Source organism: Oncorhynchus masou, unplaced genomic scaffold (assembly GCF_036934945.1).
Source record: "Oncorhynchus masou masou isolate Uvic2021 unplaced genomic scaffold, UVic_Omas_1.1 unplaced_scaffold_3580, whole genome shotgun sequence".
In the NCBI taxonomy this organism is placed as follows: Eukaryota; Metazoa; Chordata; class Actinopteri; order Salmoniformes; family Salmonidae; genus Oncorhynchus; species Oncorhynchus masou.
The window spans coordinates 3,542-27,817 of NW_027009987.1; the positions used below are offsets into that span (position 1 = coordinate 3,542).

General features: G+C 47.3%; 1 protein-coding gene across 1 annotated transcript; it reads left to right on the forward strand.

Moving 5' to 3' along the window:
* Positions 1-579: 579 nt before the first annotated feature.
* LOC135534562 (uncharacterized) lies at positions 580-20,822 on the forward strand. The gene is given in 15 exon segments (XM_064961515.1): positions 580-904; positions 8,591-8,670; positions 8,673-8,702; positions 9,106-9,170; positions 9,506-9,627; positions 9,711-9,776; positions 10,077-10,142; positions 10,355-10,549; positions 13,039-13,132; positions 13,240-13,368; positions 13,617-13,663; positions 13,864-14,010; positions 14,301-14,501; positions 15,542-17,285; positions 18,707-20,822. Coding segments are annotated over 15 exon segments (4,554 nt in total). The 5' UTR covers positions 580-788; the 3' UTR covers positions 20,159-20,822.
* Positions 20,823-24,276: the final 3,454 nt, after the last annotated feature.

Genomic DNA, 24,276 nt, shown 5'->3' on the forward strand with positions numbered 1-24,276 from the left:
ATTGCTGTTGGATTTCCCAATCTTTGTTCCGTGTTTTGTTTTCGTCACGTTCTTACTGGAAGGAAGCTGAAAACAGCCGTGTCGTGTGTCGCTGCCGCAAGGCAGAAGGCGACCTTTTGGCGCAGATCTAGGATCAGCTTTCCTCCACATCCTGTAACCATAACGATCATTGGGGAGAACCACCAACGCCGATCTAAGATCAGTGTTTATGGCTTCAGCGCGACACCTTCTATCCCTGCGGAGCCTGGATTGAAGCACATGTGCGCAGTCCCCTCCCTTTCTCCCGGGAAGTAGTATTTACCGCAGCCCAACTGCGGGTTGGGAACATTCAGGAGCTCATCATCTGAACAGAATGCAGCTCACAGGGATCAGTCTCTCCAGCCTCTTCATCCAGTCAAGCGTTTATTTGGCACCGATAATGAAGTGTATCTGAAGATGAATTGTGAAACGTTGATCTTCTGTTTTTATATTGATTTTATTTGTTTACATTTTATTATGTTAGTGTTATTACATATGTTGACTTTGGACTAAACACAGCGGACTCGCGTTGTTTGGTGTGCTAGTGATTTGGTGCTCGTGCTTGAACCGTGTATCTGGATGAAATAAGAGTTTGAGGTTCTAAAACTAGACATCAGTGGCGTGTTTTTCGGTGTGTCCCCGATCGTGGTCAGTGCTGTACAGCGGTTCATAGTCACCCGTGCGTAACCAATCACATGGCCGCTCTGGAGTGAAGCAAGCCTCGCCACAGAACCACAGGTCGACCCACTCCCGTCCTCCACATCGCAGCGATGCCTCCCGGTGTTGTAGCCCCGTCTCCACGGAGCTCTCCGGTCCGGTGCTTCTACGCCTTGACACCGTACTTCATAGAGGACTCTGTCATCTCCCAGAGCAAGATTGATCAGCTGTAAGTTTGCAGTTAACGGCTCCAGTTGAGCCCTGCTCCCATCTCTACCTTCATATACCCCAGTCAGTTTGCAGCGAAGCAGACAACTCAAATGCTGCATTTACATTTAGCTACATTTTTTATTTCGCCGTTATTTAATCAGGAAGGGCTCATTTGAGATTTTGAAATGTACTTTTCAAGAGCGTCCTGGCCAAGATAGGCAGCACCATGTCATTACACATTTAGACAGACATGAAAACTACAGGTGATCTAGTAAAAAAAAACATTAACAAGAGTATAACTATCATAAAACATCAAATTAAAAAACATTGACAGGTCAGGGAATCAGCCTCAATCTTTCATCAATGATTTATAAACACCAATAGGGACAAGTTCTTCCAGTTGAACATTTTTTTTAAGGTGTTCTAAGACGATGGCGCAGAGTACATAAAAGCCCTTTTACCAAATTCAGTTCAGACATTTGGAACGGTTAGCAGGATAAAGTCCTGCAAATGAAGAATACCTACCACATTTCTGAACAATAAAAATGTCAAAATAAAATGGTAGGAAACCCCAAAATGGCTTTGTAAGTAAAAGTATACCAGTGACTGAGTATACGATTGAGTAGAGAAGGCCAGCCGATCCTTGTATATAAAGTGTGGTGGTGCGTGAGGGTTTTGCAGTTTTAAAATAAATCTCAATGCTCCATGATAAAGGGTGTCAATTGATCTCAAACACTGAGCGGAAGCATTCATATATAAAATATCCCCTTAGTCTAGTATAGGCATAAATGTAAGTTGTTGAATATGCAATTTAAGAGGCCGTAATCAATTAAAATTCCAAGATATTTATATGAGGTTACAGTCTCTATCTCATTGCCCTGACAGGTGGTGAAAGGTTCAGAAGTTTATTTCTTGCTTTCAGTATTGAGGATAAGCTTCAATTGACACAAGGTATGTTGTGCTGTTTTTTTGTCAAGGGCTTCAGTGATATAATTTAAAATCTTCATGGCTGTTGTAATTGTGCTATGCTTCTTCCTGAAGCCCGACTGGTACATTGATCAAATAGAGTTAGTATATAAAAACTATTTTAGCTGTTCACTCAAAGGTTTCAAGTATTTTCACCAGGAGTGACAGCTTTGAGATTGGCCTATAATTATTTAAGAGTTGGATCTCACCCCTTTTAAGTGGTAGGACAAATCCTGATTTTCAGATTTTGTGAATTTCATTACATTCCAGGGTGAGATTGAACAGAGATTGTAAGTGGTTCAGCTACGAAATCAGCTGCCAGTTTTACAAAGCAGGGATCCAGAAGATCAGGACCTGCAGGCTTTCTCCGATCTAAGGATATCTGGGCTTTATGTACCACCTGTACTGAGAATGGCAAAAAGCTGAAAGTTTGACCAGCTCTCACTGGTTCATCCACACAGGGTTGTACAGAGACAGAGGACACTGAATCAATCAGCCTACCAGATGATACAAAGTGCTCATTGAAACAATTCAGCATTCCAGTTTTGTCATATTCAGTACATGTGACAGTAATTTCATTAACATTGCTGTTACCAGACAGACTTAATAGCCTTCCAGAACGTTCTAGGGTCATTCCGGTTCAGTGGTAACACATACAATATTCAGACTTGGCCTTCCTGAGATGAAAATGACACGTTTTGTAACTGGCTAAAAAGAAGCCAATCAGCATCAGAGCATGATTTCCTTGCTTTAGCCCAGGCTAGATTACGTTCGTGAGTAATACAAGACAGCTCAGAAGAAAACCATGGATTATCCCTCCCTTTAACCCTGAAACTGTGGAATGGGGCATGTTTGTTTACTATTTGGAAATATGAAAAGAATATGAAATAATTTCCAGGCAGTTTCCACATCCGGAATCAGCTTAATCTTGCTCCATTCGAAATAAAAACAAATCATGAAGAAAGCCTGCTCATTAAAATACAGCCTGGATTCGGACCAGGGTGTCTGTAGTGATGCCTCTAGCACTGAGATGCTGCAGTGCCTTAGAGCACTGTGCCACTTAGGAGCCCAGATAATGTGATTTAACCACAGATTTTTGGTGTCCATTACTTACTGGGAGTTGCAGGTCAAGTCGTGTTTGGTGTAGGACAGAGAATTCTCGACCAACCTTAACTTGGCGATATCATCTGGGTATATTCTAAGATGTCGTTGCGTCCAGTTGCAGGTGGTGCGTTTTTAATAATGGAACATATTATAAATTCAAATTATATATATATATATATATATATATATATATATTTGCTCCATGAAGTAATCCAACCATGTCTACGCTTCCATTTTTATATTTCAAATCTCTGCTCACTGAGACCAATGTGCCGCATGTCATGATGACACTCGCCTGTATCGATCAACGAGGGAGAAGATTTGAAATGGAGAAGATCGTTGCATACAAATTGTTGGATTACTCTCTCTGTTTCTCTCTCTTTGTTTCTCTCTCGCTCTCTCTGTTTCTCTTGCTCTCTCTGTTTCTCTCTCGCTCTGTCTCTGTTTCTCTCAATTCAATTTCAAACAAGGTCTTTGTCATGGGAAACATATGTTAACACTGCCAAAGCATGTGAAGTAGATAATAAACAAAGATGAATTAAACAATAAAAATGAACAGTAAATATTACACTCACAAGTTCCAAAATAATAAAGACTTTACAAATGTCATTATGTGCAAATAGTTAAAGTCCAAACGTACGTTTGGGAAACAGGTTTACATTGCCAAAGCAAATGGAATAGACAATGAACAAAAGGGAAATAAACAGGGGAAACATTAGTAAACAGCTGTCTCTGTCTCGCTCGCTCTGTTTTTCTCTTTCTCTCTTTGTCTCTGTCTCGCTCTGTTTTTCTCTCTCTGTCCCTCTCTCTGTTTCTCTCTCTCTCTTTGTCTCTGCCTCGCTCGCTCTGTTTTTCTCTCTCTGTCCCTCTCTCTGTTTCTCTCTCTCTCTTTGTCTGCCTCGCTCGCTCTGTTTTTCTCTCTGTCCCTCTCTCTCTCTTTGTCTGTCTTGCTTGCTCTTTCTCTCTGTCCCTCTCTCTTTCTTTGTCTCCGTCTCGCTCGATCTGTTTTTCTCGCTCTGTCCCTCTCTCTGTTTCTCTCTCTCTTTGTCTCCATCTCCCTCGCTCTGTTTTTCTCGCTCTGTCCCTCTCTCGCTCGGTCTCCAATTCAAAGGGCTTTATTGGAATGGGAAACATACAGTACCAGTCAGAAGTTTGGACACACCTACTCATTCAAGGGTTTTTATTTTTATTTTTGCTATAGAATAATAGTGAAGACATCAAAATTATAAAATAAAACATATGGAATAATGTAGTAAGCAAAAAAGGTACTTAATTGTTTCCCAGAAATGATTGGATATTGTGATTTAAATGGGTCCATTTGATCTTTAAGTTGCAGTGCATTTATGTAAAAATGAACTGGGGAATAGTATTCGGTTGAAAAATTGATAATTGGTGGAGTACTGTGGGATACCTATATCCCAGTGAGCCTCCCAGGCCCATGTTGCCAGGTTTAAGAACATGCATTCTAATATGAGTAATATCACCTTTTTGTTTTGTTTTACACACTTTAAACGTATTCAACGGATCCGTTGGCCAAAAGTCGTTTAAACATTCAAACGTCTTTTAATATATACTTTGAGAACCCCTGCAGTAATAACATGTAAAACACTTTCACATGTTTCCGTAAGTGCAGCTACATGGCCTTCTGGGTTAGTTAGACCGATGGGTAAGCCCATAGAAATATCATTACTTTATCTAATATAGGTTTGTGCCTAATGTTGTATAAAGGCCAAAGACATAAGCTAGTGACAGTAGTAGAAAGAGAGTGGCTGAATGAAGCACTGTAGAGGAGGGTCAGGTTTAAAGATGGCCGTGCAGAGGTCTCACATTGTTTTCTTGACCTGTGTTTTTAAGCTCCTCTCTCTCCCCCTCGTTCGTTAGTTAGTTTATGAGCATGTCCAGTACAGTTAAGCCACCACAAAATTGGAACCAGCTGTGTGTTTGAAAGCACATTTCCGTGTGTGTCTTTGTGTATTCTCTCTCCCTGTGCGTGTCCCCTCTCCCTGTGTGTGTCCATGTTATGGCGGATGGTGTGTTGTCACGATGAAAGTAAACAGTGTTGCTCAGGTTAAAAACTCATAGATTCAGAGTATGGAAAAAGTGTATTTTGTCCACAAACTGTGTTTTGTGTAACGTGTGGTAGGGAACATGGCAGAGGTATTAAGTGGCAGGTGTGTTCAGTGTTTTGGTCTGAAAGCGCAGTTTGCACTGCTTCAGACCCATACTGTAGCTCAGTTTCCCACATTAATCTACGGCCTTCAGACCTGTATTCTACTGCAGACCAGTACTCTACCTTCAGTACTGTATTCTACTGCAGACCAGTACTCTACCTTCAGTACTGTATTCTACTGCAGACCAGTACTCTACCTTCAGTACTCTATTCTACTGCAGACCAGTACTCTACCTTCAGTACTCTATTCTACTGCAGACCAGTACTCTACCTTCAGTACTGTATTCTACTGCAGACCAGTACTCTACCTTCAGTACTGTATTCTACTGCAGACCAGTACTCTACCTTCAGTACTGTATTCTACTGCAGACCAGTACTCTACCTTCAGTACTCTATTCTACTGCAGACCAGTACTCTACCTTCAGTACTGTATTCTACTGCAGACCAGTACTCTACCTTCAGTACTGTATTCTACTGCAGACCAGTACTCTACCTTCAGTACTGTATTCTACTGCAGACCAGTACTCTACCTTCAGTACTGTATTCTACTGCAGACCAGTACTCTACCTTCAGTACTGTATTCTACTGCAGACCAGTACTCTACCTTCAGTACTGTATTCTACTGCAGACCAGTACTCTACCTTCAGTACTGTATTCTACTGCAGACCAGTACTCTACCTTCAGTACTGTATTCTACTGCAGACCAGTACTCTACCTTCAGTACTGTATTCTACTGCAGACCAGTACTCTACCTTCAGTACTGTATTCTACTGCAGACCAGTACTCTACCTTCAGTACTGTATTCTACTGCAGACCAGTACTCTACCTTCAGTACTGTATTCTACTGCAGACCAGTACTCTACCTTCAGTACTGCAGACCAGTACTCTACCTTCAGTACTGTATTCTACTGCAGACCAGTACTCTACCTTCAGTACTGTATTCTACTGCAGACCAGTACTCTACCTTCAGTACTGTATTCTACTGCAGACCAGTACTCTACCTTCAGTACTGTATTCTACTGCAGACCAGTACTCTACCTTCAGTACTGTATTCTACTGCAGACCAGTACTCTACCTTCAGTACTGTATTCTACTGCAGACCAGTACTCTACCTTCAGTACTGTATTCTACTGCAGACCAGTACTCTACCTTCAGTACTGTATTCTACTGCAGACCAGTACTCTACCTTCAGTACTGTATTCTACTGCAGACCAGTACATGAATGCCTTTAGAACTGAGGTCAGCTTCAGCCTGCAGGATAAAACATGGAAGCCCACCGCAAGTAGACAGTTGGGAGTACAGTAGATTACTGTACAGTAGGAGCCTTGTCCCAAATGGCACCCTATTCCCTATATGACGCACTACTTTTGTCCAAAGCCCTATGGGCCTGTACTGTTAAGTCGTCTTTCTGATTACTGTAGGTATTCAGTGATGGCCTGACTTACCACATCGCTCCGGCCAAATACCACACCTACTAGCATTTCTTCCCTGGAGCGATCTGTAGAGCAGCGGAATTCAATTTGGGATGAGTCTTTGTGCAAATTCAGTGATACAGATGAGATACATTTACAACCATGTTGAAGTTGCACTATGCAGAAATCGCTCTACCATTTTCCTGGTTGCAAAAATGCTAATAGTTCGCCTAGTTTCAGTTTGTGTCAAAACAAGCAAGTTTAGTGTAGATAATCATTGTACCATCTAAACCACTGTAAAATCTGTTCCATAACAAAAAATATAGTATTTTCAGCTGTTTGAAGCTGGTGTGCAAAAACTAAACTTAAGAACAGGAAGCATATAAATGGTGCACATAGAACAGATCTACCACTTAGACTTGTTTTCAATGAGAATGACAGATCTATAACTCATATTTCTGTGAGAATTTGGTCTGGTCACCACCCCAAAGAAGTTTCATATTGCAGCTTTAAATTGAGATGTCAGCCAGGCTCATTTGTCAGGCTCAAGTGCTCAGGGTGTTTGTGTGGAATTGTAATTTTAGACGGGATGGGTGGGTCAGGCGCTCCACCTGGCTTTGCTGTTTTGGTACTAGGTTAGTTTGACACCAAGGAGGTCCATTGCATGAGAACACACACATTTACATTTACATTTAAGTCATTTAGCAGACGCTCTTATCCAGAGCGACTTACAAATTGGTGAATTCACCTTCTGACATCCAGTGGAACAGCCACTTTACAATAGTGCATCTAAATCATTAAGGGGGGTGAGAAGGATTACTTATCCTATCCTAGGTATTCCTTGAAGAGGTGGGGTTTCAGGTGTCTCCGGAAGGTGGTGATTGACTCCGCTGTCCTGGCGTCGTGAGGGAGTTTGTTCCACCATTGGGGGGCCAGAGCAGCGAACAGTTTTGACTGGGCTGAGCAGGAACTGTACTTCCTCAATGGTAGGGAGGCGAGCAGGCCAGAGGTGGATGAACGCAGTGCCCTTGCTTGGGTGTAGGGCCTGATCAGAGCCTGGAGGTACTGCGGTGCCGTTCCCCTCACAGCTCCGTAGGCAAGCACCATGGTCTTGTAGCGGATGCGAGCTTCAACTGGAAGCCAGTGGAGAGAGCGGAGGAGCGGGGTGACGTGAGAACTTGGGAAGGTTGAACACCACACACACACACACACACACACACACACACACACACACACACACTTGTTTTACTCTCATTGTAGGGACAAAACAATTTGATCCCCATTCAAAATCCTATTTTCCTTAACTTAACTCCTAACCCTAGTTGTAAACCTAAAAGTATTTTTCCTTGTGGGGACCGGCAAAGTCCACACTTGTCCGAATTTTCCTTGTTCCTTCCTGGTTCACACACCCCTTAGCCTGTAGCGTTTAAGAGAACATCGCCCCTTAGCCTGTAGCGTTAAAGAGAACATCGCCCCTTAGCCTGTAGCGTTAAAGAGAACATCGCCCCTTAGCCTGTAGCGTTAAAGAGAACATCGGCCCTTAGCATGTAGCGGTAAAGAGAACATCGGCCCTTAGCATGTAGCGGTAAAGAGAACATCGGCCCTTAGCATGTAGCGGTAAAGAGAACATCGCCCCTTAGCCTGTAGCGTTTAAGAGAACATCGGCCCTTAGCTTGTAGCGGTAAAGAGAACATCGGCCCTTAGCATGTAGCGGTAAAGAGAACATCGGCCCTTAGCATGTAGCGGTAAAGAGAACATCGCCCCTTAGCCTGTAGCGTTTAAGAGAACATCCTGTCATCAGACAACAACCCATATGTAGTGGTGTGCTAGAACCTGGAAGCGAGTCAGGGGCACGGAACGGTCTGCTTTTGTTCCGCTCTGTCTCTCAGCGACCTCCTCTTCCCCCTGTTATTCCTCAGCTACACTGCCCTGCCTCAGGGGCAGCAGACTGGGCGGTTCTACCATAATCGATATGATTGTATTGGTTGTTGTGAAAGCATTTTAACTCTTCCTCCGCTCCATCTCTCCCTCTTGTCCCTCACTCTCTCTCCAGTATCAGTGAGAGCTTCCTGACAGTGAAAGGCGCCGCCCTCTTCCTGCCCCGGGGAAATGGCTCCTCCCCTACTTCTGCTTCCCCTTCGCTCAGCTCCGCAGCAAACATGCAGGTACAGTACGGAGTAGACACGTAATGGGAAACTGAGCACGGTAGTTTCATGTCCAGATCAATCATTGAAATGTATTTTATAAAGCCCTTTTTTGACGTCAGCAGTTGTGAAACCAGTTATGTGGCTTAGACCGCAAAGAGCAAGCAAAGCACCGTGGCCATGAGAAATTCCCTAATTGGTGTTTCAATTAGAGGAGCGAGTAATGAAAAGATGCCCGTGATAAAGCATTAATGTGACAAAGAGAAGAGATTAGCATTTATTAATGAGCAGATATGCAAAGTCTGTACATGCAATAAGGATGCTATAGAGTGGAATGGTACAGTGTGGTGGTGGTTATCATGGGAACACAGAATGCAGTGTTAAGTGTTTGTATGTGTGTGCGTGCGTGCGCGCGTCTCTCCAGGTGACCTCCAGCAGCACCTGCAGACCATGTTCACTCTCCTCCGACCAGAGGACAACATCAAACTGGTGAGTAAACACACACACACACTGCATGATCAAAACACAAACATAGTTCTCGTCAACGTAATAGTCAAGATCTGGTTTTCACGCTTCCTTTCCTTCACTCTCTCTGTACTTCCCTCCTCCTTTCTCTCTGTACTTCCCTCCTCTTTTCTCTCTGTACTTCCCTCCTCTTTTCTCTCTGTACTTCCCTCCTCCTTTCTCTCTGTACTTCCCTCCTCTTTTCTCTCTGTACTTCCCTCCTCCTTTCTCTCTGTACTTCCCTCCTCCTTTCTCTCTGTACTTCCCTCCTCCTTTCTCTCTGTACTTCCCTCCTCCTTTCTCTCTCTCTCTCTCTCTAGGCTGTCCGGTTGGAGAGTACCGTGTACCAGGGGACTCGTTACATGGTGGTGGTCTCCACTAACGGCCGTCAGGACACTGAGGAGAGCTTGGTGCTGGGTATGGACTTCAGTCCTGCAGACAGGTGTGTGTGGACTCAGAGATCGTGTTGGACAATCACAGAGCAATGTGGTGTAGTAACACCGGCTTATTGTGTTGGTCTTCCAGCTCGTGCTCGGTGGGGCTGGTTCTCCCTCTATGGAGCGACTCACTGATACACCTGGATGGAGACGGGTAACAATGTCTCTCACACATACACACCATACTGACAGGGACACACACACCATACTGACAGGGACACACACACACACCATACTGACAGGGACACACACACACCATACTGACAGGGACACACACACCATACTGACAAGGACACACACACCATACTGACAGGGACACACACACCATACTGACAAGGACACACACACCATACTGACAAGGACACACTCATCTCCACAGATGTGTTTCACAGGACTTTCAGGAAAAGGGGACCTTGTAAATCCTTATGAGTGCTTATTTCTCTCTCTCTGTCAGGGGTTTCAGTGTGTCCACTGATAACCGGATCCATGTATTCAAGCCTGTGTCGGTGCAGGCCATGTGGTGAGTACACTCTTCATAATGTTCTGTTTTTGGTTTGTTTCCACCATGCTAGCTAATGTCTGAGGCACCTCTTTGTTATTTTACCTTGCATATCATTTACTGTTTGATCTTCTCAATTTCTCATCAATGTCACACCCCCCCCCACCCATCCACGGTCTCTCCATCCTTCTCTGCTGATCTCTCTCCATCCCTCCATTTCTCTCCTCTCCCAGGTCTGCTCTGCAGTCGCTCCACAAGGCGTGTGAGGTGGCTCGTTGCCATAACTACTTCCCCGGCAGCCTGTTCCTGACCTGGGTCAGCTACTACCAGAGCCGGGTCTCCTCTGACCAATCACGCATCAACGAGTGGAACGCCATGCAGGACGTCCAATCACATCGTGCCGACTCTCCCGTGATGTTCTCTGACGTGTGAGTGTCATAAACGCGCTGTGTGACGCGTGAGTTTCACCCTTGATGTTTATGTCCCGTGTGCGTAATCAGTACATTGGAAATGTTTATCACTTGAGGTCCCATAATCAACACATCGCCGATGTGCAGTAAAACAAAATGTATGTAGTCACTAGAGACATGTATTGTTCAGATGTTGACTGAGCTACAACCAGCTTCACAAGTCTTCCTGAAATGTTGGGTCTCTGGTCCTGAGGACTAACTATCTCTGTCATCAAGTTCTTGTTTAACGGCCTAATTAAGTGAACGTGGATTAAGAGGGAGGGTTTTAACATCCGTGATGTTTCTATGGACCTGAATGTGACCTTCTAGAAATAGTTGTTGTTGAAATCTCACACAGTGCTGGTGTACACTGTACACACGCCACTATACACAACACACACACACACCACTACATATTCACAGGTGTGTACCACACAATATTATATAGCTCTGTGGTTTATGGCCTGAAAAAGGGCAGAAGGGGAGGGGAGAAGAAAGGGGAGGGGCGAAGAAAGGGGAGGGGCAAAGAAAGGGGAGGGCGGAGGAGGAAGGGAAGGGGGGGCGAAAAGGAGGGGCGGGGGGGAGGGGTGAAGGGGGGAGGGGTGGAGGAAGGGGCGAAGGAAGGGAGAAGAAAGAAGGGGCGAAGGAAGGGAGAAGAAAGGAGGGGCAAAGGAAGGGGAGGGGTGAAGAAAGGGGAGGGGCAAAGGAAGGGAGGGGGTGAAGAAAGGGGAGGGGCGAAGGAAAGGAATGGGCGGGGTGAAGAAAGGGGAGGGGCGACGGAAGGGGCGGGGAGAAGGCAGGGGCGAAGGAAGGGGCGGGGTGAAGAAAGGGGAGGGGGGCGAAGGAGGGGTGAAGAAAGGGGAGGGGCAAAGGAGGGGTGAAGGGAGGGGCGGGGCGAAGGAGGGGCGAAGGAAGGGGAGGGGGGCGAAGAAAGGGGAGGGGAGAGGGAAGGGGCGAAGAAAGGGGAGAAGAAATGGGCGGGGCGAGGGAGAAGAAAGGGGAGGGGGGGCGAAGGAAAGGAAGGGAGAAGAAAGGGAGGGAGAAGAAAGGGGAGGGGCGAAGGAAAGGAAGGGGAGAAGAAGGGGCGGGGAGAGGCGAAGGAAGGGGAGGGGCGAAGAAAGGAAGGGGCGGGGCGAAGGAAGGGGCGAAGGAAGGGTGAAGGGAAGGGGAGGGGCGAAGGAAAAAGGAAGGGAAGGAGGGGGGCGAAGGGAGAAAGGGGGAGGGGAGAAGGGGGAGGGAGAAGGGAGAAAGGGGGGAGGGGAGAAGGGGGGGGGAGGGGCGAAGGGAGAAAGGGGAGGGGCGAAGGGAGAAAGGGGAGGGGAGAAGGGGCGGGGAGGGGAGAAGGGAAGGGGAGGGGAGAAGGGGCGGGGAGGGGCGAAGTAGAGAAAGGGGAGGGAGAAGGGGCGGGAGGGGCGGGCGGGAGAAAGGGGAGGGGAGAAGGGGCGGGGAGGGGAGGAAGGGGCGGGGAGGGGAGGGAAGGAAGGGGAGGGGGGCGAAGGGAGAAAGGGGAGGGAGAAGGGGCGGGGAGGGAGAAGGAAGGGGAGGGGCGAAGGGAGAAGAAAGGGGGGAGGGGGAGGGAGAAGGGGCGAAGGAGGGGGGAGGGAGAAGAAAGGGGCGGGACAAAGGAAGGGAGAAGAAAGGGGCGGGGCGGGGAAGGAAGTGGAGGGGAGAAGGGGCGGGGAGAAGGGGGGGAAGGGCAAAGAAAGGGGAGGGGGGAGAAAGAAAGGGGAGGGGCGAAGGAAGGAAAGGAAGGGGCGGGGGAGGAGGGAAGGGGAGGGGCGAAGGGGGAGGGGAGGGGGAGAAGAAAGGGAAGGGGCGAAGGGAGGGGAGGGGAGAAGGAAGGGGCGAAGGGAGGGGAGGGGAGAAGGAAGGGGAGAAGGAAGGGGAGGGGCGAAGGAAGGGGAGAAGAAAGGGGAGGGGGAGGGGAGAAGAAAGGGGCGGGGGTGAAGGAAGGGCGAAGGGGAGGGGGAGGGGGAGAAGAAAGGGGCGGGGTGAAGGAAGGGCGAAGGGGAGGGGCGGGGGAGAAGGAAAGGAGGGGGGCGAAGGAGGGGAGGGGGAAGGGAGAAGGAAGGGGCGAAGGAAGGGAGAAGAAGGGGGGAGGGGAGAAGGAAGGGGAGGGGCGCGGAAGGAAGGGGGAGAAGGAAGGGGCGGGGCGACTGAAGGGGAGGGGAGAAGGAAGGCGAGGGGCGAGGGGAGGGGAGAAGAAAGGGGTGGGGCGAAGAAAGGGGAGAAGAAAGGGGTGGGGCGAAGGAAAGGAAGGGGAGGGGCGAAGGGGGGGTGATGGAAGAGGGAAGGGGCGAAGGAAGGGGCAGAAGGGAAGGGGCGAAGGAAGGGGCAGAAGGGAAGGGGCGAAGGAAGGGGCAGAAGGGGAGGGGCGAAGAAGGGGCAGAAAGAAAGCTGGAAGGGTCATCGTTTGAAGTCCAGGAAGGAGGGAGGGTGATCTCACACTTCCCGCTGTGTGTTCCCAGGCCGACGGAGAGAGAGCGGACAGAGCGGCTCATCAAGACTCGTCTGAGAGAGATCATGATGCATAAAGACCTTGAGAATGTCACCTGCAAAGAGGTGTGTGTGTTCATAACAAGCTGTCATAGTTTTTACATTTCCTGTTAGTAGCGTGGTGGAAATGCACGTTGTGTGTATGAGTGTATAACCTGCGTGTTCTGTCCTAGATCCGCACAGAGCTGGAGGTGCACATGGTGTGTAACCTGTGTGAGTTTAAGGAGTACATAGACAAGGAGATGATTCTGATCCTGGGTCAGATGGACAGTCCCACTGAGATATTTGACCATGTTTGCCTGGTAGGTCGGTCGATCGATCTCTCTGGCGTTCTCGTCTCTGATTCTATCCCAGTCTTTTCTCTAGTAATACTTATTGTTTAACTGGCTATTATTGTCGTCCATTAAACTGGCTTCCCCCTGACCTGAAAGTGTAAAGGGACATTGGGAAAAGAAGCTGGACTGGAGTGGAACTGATCTTAGTGGTTTTTTTGTTTCCCTCCAGGGCTCTGAGTGGAACTGATCTTAGTGTTTTTTTTGTTTCCCTCCAGGGCTCTGAGTGGAACGCATCCAATCTGGAAGAGCTGCAGAACAGTGGGTAAGGCTTGTTCTAGAGAACTACTGCTCCCATACTGCACTGCTCATACAATTCAAAATCTCAATTCTATTGATATTTCCATTGCCTCTCTATAATGACAACCTGGTCACCTTTCTCCTACCCTTGTTCCTCTTTCTCCCTTCATTCCTTCCCTTTTCTCTCCCTCATTCCTTCCCTTTTCTCTCCCTCATCCTCCTCAGTGTGCAGTATATTCTGAACGTGACGAGGGAGATTGACAACTTCTTCCCAGGTGTGTTTGAGTATCATAACATCCGTGTGTATGATGAGGAGGCTACAGACCTGCTGGCCTATTGGAACGACACCTACAAGTTCATCTCCAGAGCCAGGTGAGTCACTACTGGACTGGCCTCTGTGGACTCTCTCTCGCTCTCTTTCAACGCTCTCTTTTTCTCAACTCTCTTTTTCTCAACTCTCTTTCTCTCAACTCTCTTTCTCTCAACTCTCTTTCTCTCAACTCTCACATCTTTCTCATATTCCTAGAGATGGGTCTCTGTGTTTCTCTGCCATCTTTTGTCTATCTCTCTAACGTCTCTGATCTCTGTGCTCCTATGTCATTACCTTAACCAGTTATAGAGTGTGTCTGTGTTAAATAATGTCTCGGTCTGTGTCCCTGTAGGAAAGCAGGAGCTAAGTGTTTGGTTCACTGTAAGATGGGTGTGAGTCGCTCTGCGTCCACGGTGATAGCCTACGCTATGAAGGAGTACGGCTGGGACCTGGAGAGAGCATTCAACTACGTTAAGGAGCGCCGTGCTGTCACCAAACCTAACCCCTCCTTCATGAGACAGCTAGAGGAGTACCAGGGCATACTGCTGGCCAGGTACACACTGCACTAGCTAACACACGTACCCATTCTCTCTCACACACTCTCTCACTCAGGTGGCATTGTTTGTCACTCACAGCACATACCTAGTAAAGACGTTCTAAGCAGATGATAGTTGTGAGAAACACACTTTTGTTTCCATGAGACTGACCAGGTGAATCTATGTTTCCTTACTGCTGTTAAATCCATTTCAGTCATTGTAGATGAAGGAGAGGAGACGGGTTATAGGTGCCGGGCGCACTGGTTTGTGTCAAGAACTGCAACTCTGCTGGGTTTTTCACTCAACAGTTTCTTGTGTGTACAAGAATTGTCCACCACCCAAAGGTCATCCAGCCACCTTGGGCAGCTTTCAACACCTTGTAGAGTCCATGCCTCAAAGAATTAAGACTGTTTTGAGGGCAAAAAGGGTGCAACTTAATGTTAAGAATATGTTCCTAATATTTTGTACACGTGTGTGAATTACCCATGAGTCAGGGGAACTACCAATGAGTCAGGGGAACTACCAATGAGTCAGGGGAACTACCAATGAGTCAGGGGAACTACCAATGAGTCAGGGGAACTACCAATGAGTCAGGGGAACTACCAATGAGTCAGGGGAACTACCAATGAGTCAGGGGAACTACCAATGAGTCAGGGGAACTACCAATGAGTCAGGGGAACTACCAATGAGTCAGGGGAACTACCAGTCTGGTATGGAGCTGGACAGAGGAGCCTACCAGAAACAAGTATTTAATGTTGATCTCTCGATTCCCTCTTTCTTCCTCTTTGGTCATTCTTTCCTTTCTCCCCTGCCTCTCTCCATCTCTTCCACCCCCCCCCCCTCTCCTCACTACCCTTTCTCCCCCTCTCCTCACTACCCTTTCTCCCCCTCTCCTCACTACCCTTTCTCCCCCTCTCCTCACTACCTTTTCTCTCCCTCTCTCTACTACTCTTCCACCCCCTCTCTCTACTACTCTTCCACCCCCCTTCTCTCTCTTACCCTCTCTCTCCCCACTACCTTTTCTCTCCCTCTCTCTACTACCCCCCTCACCCCCCAGTAAGCAGAGACACAACAAGCTGTGGCGTTCCCACTCGGACAGTGACCTATCGGAGCACCACGAGCCACTATGTAAGACCGTCCAACACCCCCACACCCTGGGCCGCTCCGACCCTCGTAACCAGGGTAACAGCCCCGCCGCCCCCTCCCTGCAGGAGCTGCTGCAGCCGCTGGGATCCCCCTCCAACACGGGCCAGGTGGTGCGGTCCATCTCTGAGTGTGGGACCCCTTCTAGTGCAGGGAAGGTGGTACAGTCCAGTAGCCTGCCCAATGCTACTGCTACCCAGGAGAATATTCTGGACACTAACCAGGAGACTAGGACTGATGCTCTGTTGACTTCCACAACTGGGGACCAGTCATTGGGTGCTGGAGACCAGTCATTGGGTAGTGGGGACCAGTCATTGGGTGCTGGGGACCAGTCATTGGGTAGTGGGGACCAGTCATTGGGTACTGGAGACCAGTCATTGGGTGCTGGAGACCAGTCATTGGGTACTGGGGACCAGTCATTGGGTACTGGAGACCAGTCATTGGGTAGTGGGGACCAGTCATTGGGTACTGGGGACCAGTCATTGGGTACTGGGGACCAGTCATTGGGTACTGGGGACCAGTCATTGGGTAGTGGGGACCAGTCATTGGGTACTGGGGACCAGTCATTGGGTAGTGGGGACCAGTCATTGGGTAGTGGAGACCAGTCATTGGGTACTGGGGACCAGTCATTGGGTACTGGGGACCAGTCATTGGGTAGTGGGGACCAGTCATTGGGTAGTGGGGACCAGTCATTGGGTAGTGGGGACCAGTCATTGGGTACTGGGGACCAGTCATTGGGTGCTGGAGACCAGTCATTGGGTAGTGGGGACCAGTCATTGGGTAGTGGGGACCAGTCATTGGGTAGTGGGGACCAGTCATTGGGTAGTGGGGACCAGTCATTGGGTAGTGGGGACCAGTCATTGGGTACTGGAGACCAGTCATTGGGTACTGGGGACCAGTCATTGGGTACTGGGGACCAGAATCCTTCAACAGCAGCAGCAACTACTGCCTCCACTGGTTCCCAGGCCCATGGGGAGTCTGTGTGTTCCCAGTCACCCCCTCTCTCCAACGGCCTGTGTGATTATGAAGAGGACCACTCAACCCCTCTCCCTCAGCCGCGGGCGGCCACCGTGGTGCCTGACATTTCCACTGTCACCGTGGCGGAGACCGTGCCGGTCAGGCGCCCTCATCCGCCCCCTATCCAACACCACCTTGTCTCCCCCGCCGCCCTTCCAACCTCCTCCGATGAAGACGAGACTCCGAAAGCCAAGGAGCCATCCACCACCTTGCCTAAGGAAAAATACTGCCAGCTGCAGGTGACACCATCCGTGCCTGAGTCATCGTCGATGACCCCGGAAACAAGCACACAAACAGCAGGACCACAAGAGCCGTCCACACCAGTGCCTGACAAGAAACTAGACTGTGACCAGCGGTTACCTGGGGCATCATTGGACAGTTCAGCATCCCAACAGGACCCTGCTCTCGAGGCGGAGAGGTCCTCGGCTCTCAGCACAGACCACATCAACTTCTTCAGCGCCAGAGAGAAGTTCCAGGGCCTGACTCAGGATGGGAGGACCCGTTGCCTTTCTGATCAGGCACTGCAGCAGACACCTCAGCCCATACCCAGGGATCCAGGACAGGAGCAGCAGCAGGAGGACCCCTCTGTTGTGGCGACTGGGGAGGGAGAGGAGGAGGAGGAGGTAGAGGAGAGGAAGAGGGTGAGACAATTTTAATGATTTTGATCAAATCCTATGATGAGTCTTTGCACTGTAATAAAGGCAATTTGTGATTTAATTAGGGTTTGACTATCTGAAGTTGCAATACAACTGTTCCACACAGAAGCATGTTCATATAGAAATACACTCACCGGACAGGTTATTATCCTGTTCACAAAAATGCATCGCTCCTACAGACAGTGAGTCATGTAGCTGTGGCTTGCTATGTAAAGCAGGCAGACGGGCATCGAGGCATTCAGTTACTGTTTGATTGAACGTTAGAATGGGCAAAACGACTGACCTAAGCAACTTTGAGCGTGGTATGATTGTCGGTGCCAGTATCTCAGAAACGGCTGCCCTCCTGGGCTTTTCACGCACGACAGTGTCTTGGGTTTACCGAGAACGGTACGATAAACACAAGATATCAAGTCCGCGGCAGAGAGGTCAAAGGAGAAGGGTGCAAGCTAACAGGCGGGCCCCAAACAGACAGACAACAGTGCAGTACAACAGTGGTGTGCAGAATGGCATCTCGGAATGCACAAGTCGTTGCTCTTTGTCACGGATTACATTACATGCATTACATGCATGCTACATTACAAGCATTTCGCTACACTCGCATTAACATCTGCTAACCATGTGTATGTGACAAATAAAATTTGATTTGATTTGATGTGTTCCACTGCTAACAGCTAAACTGGATGTCTGTCAGCCTAGCGGGTTAAGAGCGTTGGGCCAGTAACCGAAAGGTTGCTGGTACAAATCCTGTGTCGACTAGGTGAAAAATCTGTCTGTAAGTCAGTCTGGATAACAGCATCTGCTAAATCGGGGATTCCCAAATGTTTTCACTCGTGGCCCCCCTTCCAGCATTGGGGAACATCCCGCACCTCCTGCTAGCACCCACCTCTTTCTATGGACACAAGTACCGTTCATGACACCACAAACTGTTCACACTGCTCTTGTTGGAAAGAATTTTGCTTTAAAGCTTATTTCCTGCAGTTCTTTACATTTTGTCAAGGGGTGCAAAGAGAATTGTTGTGTTTTTTAAAGCTAATTTTCTTGCAATTCTACACATTTTGTCATGTCTAATGTGTATTCATGTGATATTTGAGTGACAAAAAAATTACAAAATCTATGGGCAAAAAAAAAGAAAAATGCTAACTAAGATGAGCCAGTCCAATCTGCAGCAACTGCATGATGCCATTAGCATGGAACAACATACCCGTGGAACGTTTCTGACTGGTAGAATCCATGCCCTGAAGATATAAGTACCTAATAGATTCAGTTGTGAGTTTTGTGTTCTCCAACATCGCCACCCAGTGGTCTTAGTGGGGATCTTAAGAAAATGAATTTAGGCTACCAACTTGCAAAAGGACTACTTCTATATTGTTATTTATTGTACTGATTGCTGTTCTTCTTTCTCTCAGGAGAGCATTGTCTCTGTTCACCTCATAGTCACAGAACTGGAGTCCATGACGCACACCGTGGCCCCTCCCCCTGGCCCTCCCAGCCAACCAGAGCCTACTGCTTCCCAGGACCACGCAGTGGGTCAGTCAAACCAGGAAGTAGAGGGCAAAGATGCAGAGTCACAACAGGAAGTGGACGTTGTCAAAGAAGAAGTGAAGGACGAAGCAGAAGAGATGGAAGCAGTCTCCCACTCTGCTGATTGGGCGATGGGCTCTGTGCGCCGCGTCACCCAACAGCTGGAGCAGCGAATGAGGCAGGACTCCCCTTCCCCACCTCCACCTTCCCTCCCCCCCACCCACCCCCATCGTCGCTCCCCTCTCTTACCTCACTCAAGAGAACACTCCCCTCCTGCCTCTAACCCCTTGCCAGAGACAAACTCCAACCCCCAGAATGCACCACTCGGCCCGCAGGGGTCAGAGGTTAGCACTGTGCAGGAAAAGGGTGGGGGCTGCAGTCCTATGGAGGAAGATGGAGGACAGGAGGCTTGGAGAGGTTTACATGAAGACAGTGTTCAAATGCACAAACACAACCTTAGTGATGGCAGCCTTGCATCTACCCTCCACCCTACCCCCATGACCCCCCAACAGTCTTCCCCCATGACCCCCCAACACTCTTCCCCCATCACCCCTCTCCATCCTACCCTAAACTCCGCCCTCGCCTCCCTCTCTTCAGTGGATTTCCTGTGTCTGGAGGGGGTGACAGAGTTTGAGTCGGGCACAGACTGGGACAGTCTTCCGGGTCGAGGACCCCCCGGTGATGATCACATGAGGGAGACATGGGAAACTCTGCGGGAGCTGGGGGCGTTCCTTCGCCAGGTGAGCGGTGGCGGAGCCAAGGTACCCAGGTGTGTGGGCCAGGTGTGGGGGGAAGGTACACAGGCGAGGCAGAAGAGGGTCAGGGGTGGCGAAAGGCAGAGAGCCAGGGAGGTGGAGGCACGGATTCGCCAGGCTGGGCTGACACCGCCCTCCCTGATGAAGCGCTCTGCCTCATTGGCTAAGCTGGGCTGCTTAGACCTGTCGGCCAATGACCTGACCAATTGGGATATTAGCCCCACCTCTCCGGCGACACCCGCTGTGGAACTTCTCCTTCCTTCCACAGAAGCTGACGAGTCCTCCAGGAAACTGAGGGTGCTGTTTCACAATGCCCTGAGTCCTTCTGTCTCGACCAGCAGGCAAGAGTCCCTCACCAACAGAGCGGAGAGGCCTTGTGAGAGCGGGGACACACCCTCAGAACACTTGCATTCTCCTACGTCCAATCAAGGCTGGCAGAAGGAGAAACATCCTGACTCTGGCCATGCCCTCTCGCTGAAGTCTGACCTGATCTCCGTGGCAACACAACAGCAGTATGGAAGGACACACCCCCTACGTAGGCTGAAGAAACGGACTGTCAGCACCCTCTACCACACTATGTGACCCTCACTGTGTGTGTGTGAGAGAGCGTGAGAGACACAGAGTGATGAGAGCTGGTCAAACGCCAGCAACTTCCCTTAGCCCCGACCACCGTCCCTGGCAGATGATAGTCAGATGTGTGGACAATATGCCGGCCGCCTCTCGGATCATTTGAAGGCTCGATGGATTATAGCGAACACAAAGCTGATCTCTTCAGGGCATCGTGTATGTAGTGACTCCTGGGATGTGTAATGTTTCTTGTTGCATACTGTATGTAGTGTGTATTTGAGTCATTTTAGGATGTGTCCTTTTGTTTTCTATTTGTTGGAGTCTGAACTGTTTGTGAGGCAGAATATCTCCATAAGTTTTAAAATGTTTGTCACTTTTGTGTACATAATAGGAAGTGTGTGTGTGTGTGTGTGTGTGTGTGTGTGTGTGTGTGTGTGTGTAGGGGGGACTGAAAAGTGCAGTTTCTCCCTTCCCTTTCTATCAGAAATAACAATGATATGGGGAGGTTTCTCAAATATGCACTTTACTGTTTTTTGATTTATGTATGGTTCCTACCCCTGGAGCTTAATGTGAGTTGAATAGTTGTGAGTATTTTACAGTGCAGAAATGTAATTTCATTTTAAATCTGTAAATATTCTAATTTTTTTATGTGCTTAAACTGTGACCAATAAATAATGACAACTTAACTCCGATTGTTTCTCAATAGGACCACAAAGATAGTTCTTTACGTATGAAATATAGACTTGACGACAGAACTGTGTGCAACGTTGAATTCAATGGAAATGGTTCTGTACAGAACGAGCGGTTGAGAACCGGTGTGATTATGGTGAGGGCAGATCCCATACGGTGTGCTGCATGAGTTTTGACATTTCAGTTGTTCACAACCATATTAATCAGGCCACACCTCACCATCCAAACCACGTGTCATTCAGTATAAACCGCACGGCATGGCAAATGTTGAAGCGAACTGAACGCACCCCATTTCTTCCTCTGTCCTTTACTTCTCAAAGCTCATTGGAGGAGGAAGTCTGAGGGAGGGGACCTTGGATCCTCTCCTCCAATGAGCTTTGAGAGGAATTGAGAACTTATCTACTGTAGTGATATCTTCACACATTCAAGAGAGAGAAATGGTAATGGCATTTTTTTTGTAGCCACTAACTCTGCCGTGGTTCGTTGGAGAAAAGCCGAAAATAAGGTCTGTGATAAACACAGGCTTAGGAGACCTAATCCGTTCTGATAGTCATCAGCTAATGTCACTCCTTGAAGAACTACTAAATAAAAAGAGGTTTCATTAAGATCATGTTCACTACTATTATCCCAGGACAAAATATTTAACATCTCTTAAGCCTGAGTTCAAACTCAGACCAAATGTTCTTAATTTATCCTATAGGGATGGCTGAACAAATATGAACTGTAACTCAGTAAAATCTAAGTACATTTACATTTAAGTCATTTAGCAGACACTCTTATATTCATTGGTGCCCTGACATCAGTGGAACAGCCACTTTACAATAGTGCATCTAAATCATTTAAGGGGGGGGTGAGAAGGCCTAGGGAAGAGGTGGGGCAGGTGCGTCAATTGAAATATTCATTAGGCCCTAATCTATAGATGTCACATGCCTGGGCAGGGGGCAGTCCTAGGCCCACCCACTCAGAATGAGTTTTTTCCCCACAAAAGGGCTTTATTGCAGAGGGAAATACTCCTCAGCACTCCCTTTCAGATGATCCCGCTGGATGTGGAGGTCCTGGGTTGGCGTGGTTACACGTGGTCTGCGAGTATGAGGCCGGTTGGACGTACTGCCAACTTCTCTAAAATGATGTTGGAGGTGCCTTATGTTAGAAAAATGAACAAAATTATCTGGCAACAGTTCCGGTGGACATTCCTGCAGTCAATTGCACACACCCTCAAAACCTGAGACATCTGTGGTACAGATGTTGGTGATAAAATGACACGTTTTAGAATAGCCTTTTATTGTCCCTAGCACAAGGTGCACCTGTGTAATGATCGTGCTGTTTAATCAGCTTCTTGATATGCCACAACTGTCAGGTGGATGGATTATCTTGGAAAAGGAGAAATGCTCACTAACAGGGAGGTAAATGTGTGTGCACCACATTTTAAAGAAATACGCTTTTTGTGGTATGGAACATTTCTGGGATATTTTATTTCAGCTCATGAAACCAACAACTTTACATGTGTTTTTATATTTTTGTTCAGTATAATTTCCAGGTTTTAGGACAACAAACTGGTGAGCTCTTTGCAAGCCCAATCAATGATTACACTTTTAATTGTTACCATCTTTTCCACAGTGAGTCACTAGTGGTTAGGGGCGGCAGTGTAGCCTAGTGGTTAGAGCATTGGACTAGTAACGGAAAGTTTGCAAGTTCAAATCCCCGAGCTGACAAGGTACAAAATCTGTCGTTCTGAACAGGCAGTTAACCCACTGTTTCTAGGCCGTCATTGAAAATAAGAATTTGTTCTTAACTGACTTGCCTAGTAAAATAAAGGTAAAATAAAAAGTTTCCATCCAATTTGAGGAGTGGTGTTTCCACCAAACAGTCAGTTGCTGATAACGTGCTCTTTTGCACCGAATAAAAAAAATGTTTTTCACACATCACATTTTCAGCTCTACCGATTTATCACAAAAACTGTTCTGTTAAAAAACAAATGTGCTTACTTTGGTTGAGGTAGTGGTGTAAAGTACTACTTAGGTCATATTTTTTGTAGGAACCTGTACCTGTACTATATTTATTTTAGAAAACTATTTCTTCACTGAATAACTTTTTACTCCATACATTTTCAATGCTTAGCAGGACAGGAAATTGGTCAAATTAACACACTTCTCAAGAGAACAACCCTGGTCTTGCCTCCTGCCTCAGATCTGGCGGACTCACAAACGAAGTGCGTGTTCAATGGTATCTGAATATTGGAGTGTGCCCCTGGCTATCCAAGAAAACAGTGCCGCCTGGTTTGCCTAATATACTGTAAGGAATTTGATATGATTTATACTTTTAATTTTGCGGGAAAGGAACATCAAGATGACCATGCACTGAAGATCATAACTGATTTAATCTCTAATAATAAACTCATGGTTTCCAGAGTAATAGTGGGACTCCAATATTTCCACCACCATTTCTTGCCCAAATAATTTGACACAAAAAGAAAATTGCACCAAAGCTACTAGTTTCCATCACAGCCGTCGTGATATTTTTTTAATACGGTATCACTTTACTCGCATAAAAACTGTGGATGGAGATGTGGTTACTGTTCATTTTTAACAGCATTGATGAAGACCACAATGAAGAACACTGCCAGCTTAAAGATCCACTGCAACCGTTCTCAATATCAAATCATTTCTGATTAACAATGAAGTACTTTAAATGTGATTATTTTCAATAAAAAATTTCAAAAAGAAACAAAAATACAGTGAGTTCCAAATGTATTGTGACAATGAATGAATTGTGTCTCTGTACTATCGCACTTTGTATTTGAAATTATAGAATGACTACAAAGTGCAAACTGTCAGCTTTAAATAGAGTATTTTCATCTGGGTGAACATTTAAAAGTTAAAATAACTTTTTTCACATGGTCACCTAAAATGGAGGGGACTAAAAGTATTGGGACAAACTCACTAATACAGTGCCTTCGGGAACTATTCAGACCACTTGACTTTTTCCAAATTTTGTTACATTACAAATTTATTCTGAAATGGATTTCTTTTTTTTAAATGAATCAAATCTACACACAATACCCCAATACTGACAATGCAAAAACAGGTTGAATTTTTGCTAATTTATATAAATAAAAAACAAAACATTTACAAAAAGTATTCAGACACTTTACTCAGTACTTGATTACAGCATTGAGTCTTGGGTATAACGCTACAAGCCTGGCACACCTGTATTTGGGGAATTTCTCCCATTTTTCTCTGCACATCCTCAAGCTCTGTTCGGTTGAATGGGGAGCGTTGCTGCACAGCAATTTTCAGGTCTCTCCAAAGATAGATTAGATCGGGTTCAAGTCTGGGCTCTGGTTGGGCCACTCACGGACATTCAGAGACGTGTCCCGAAGCCACTCCTGTGTTGTCTTGGCTGTGTGCTTAGGGTCGTTGTCCTGTTGGAAGGTGAACCTTCAC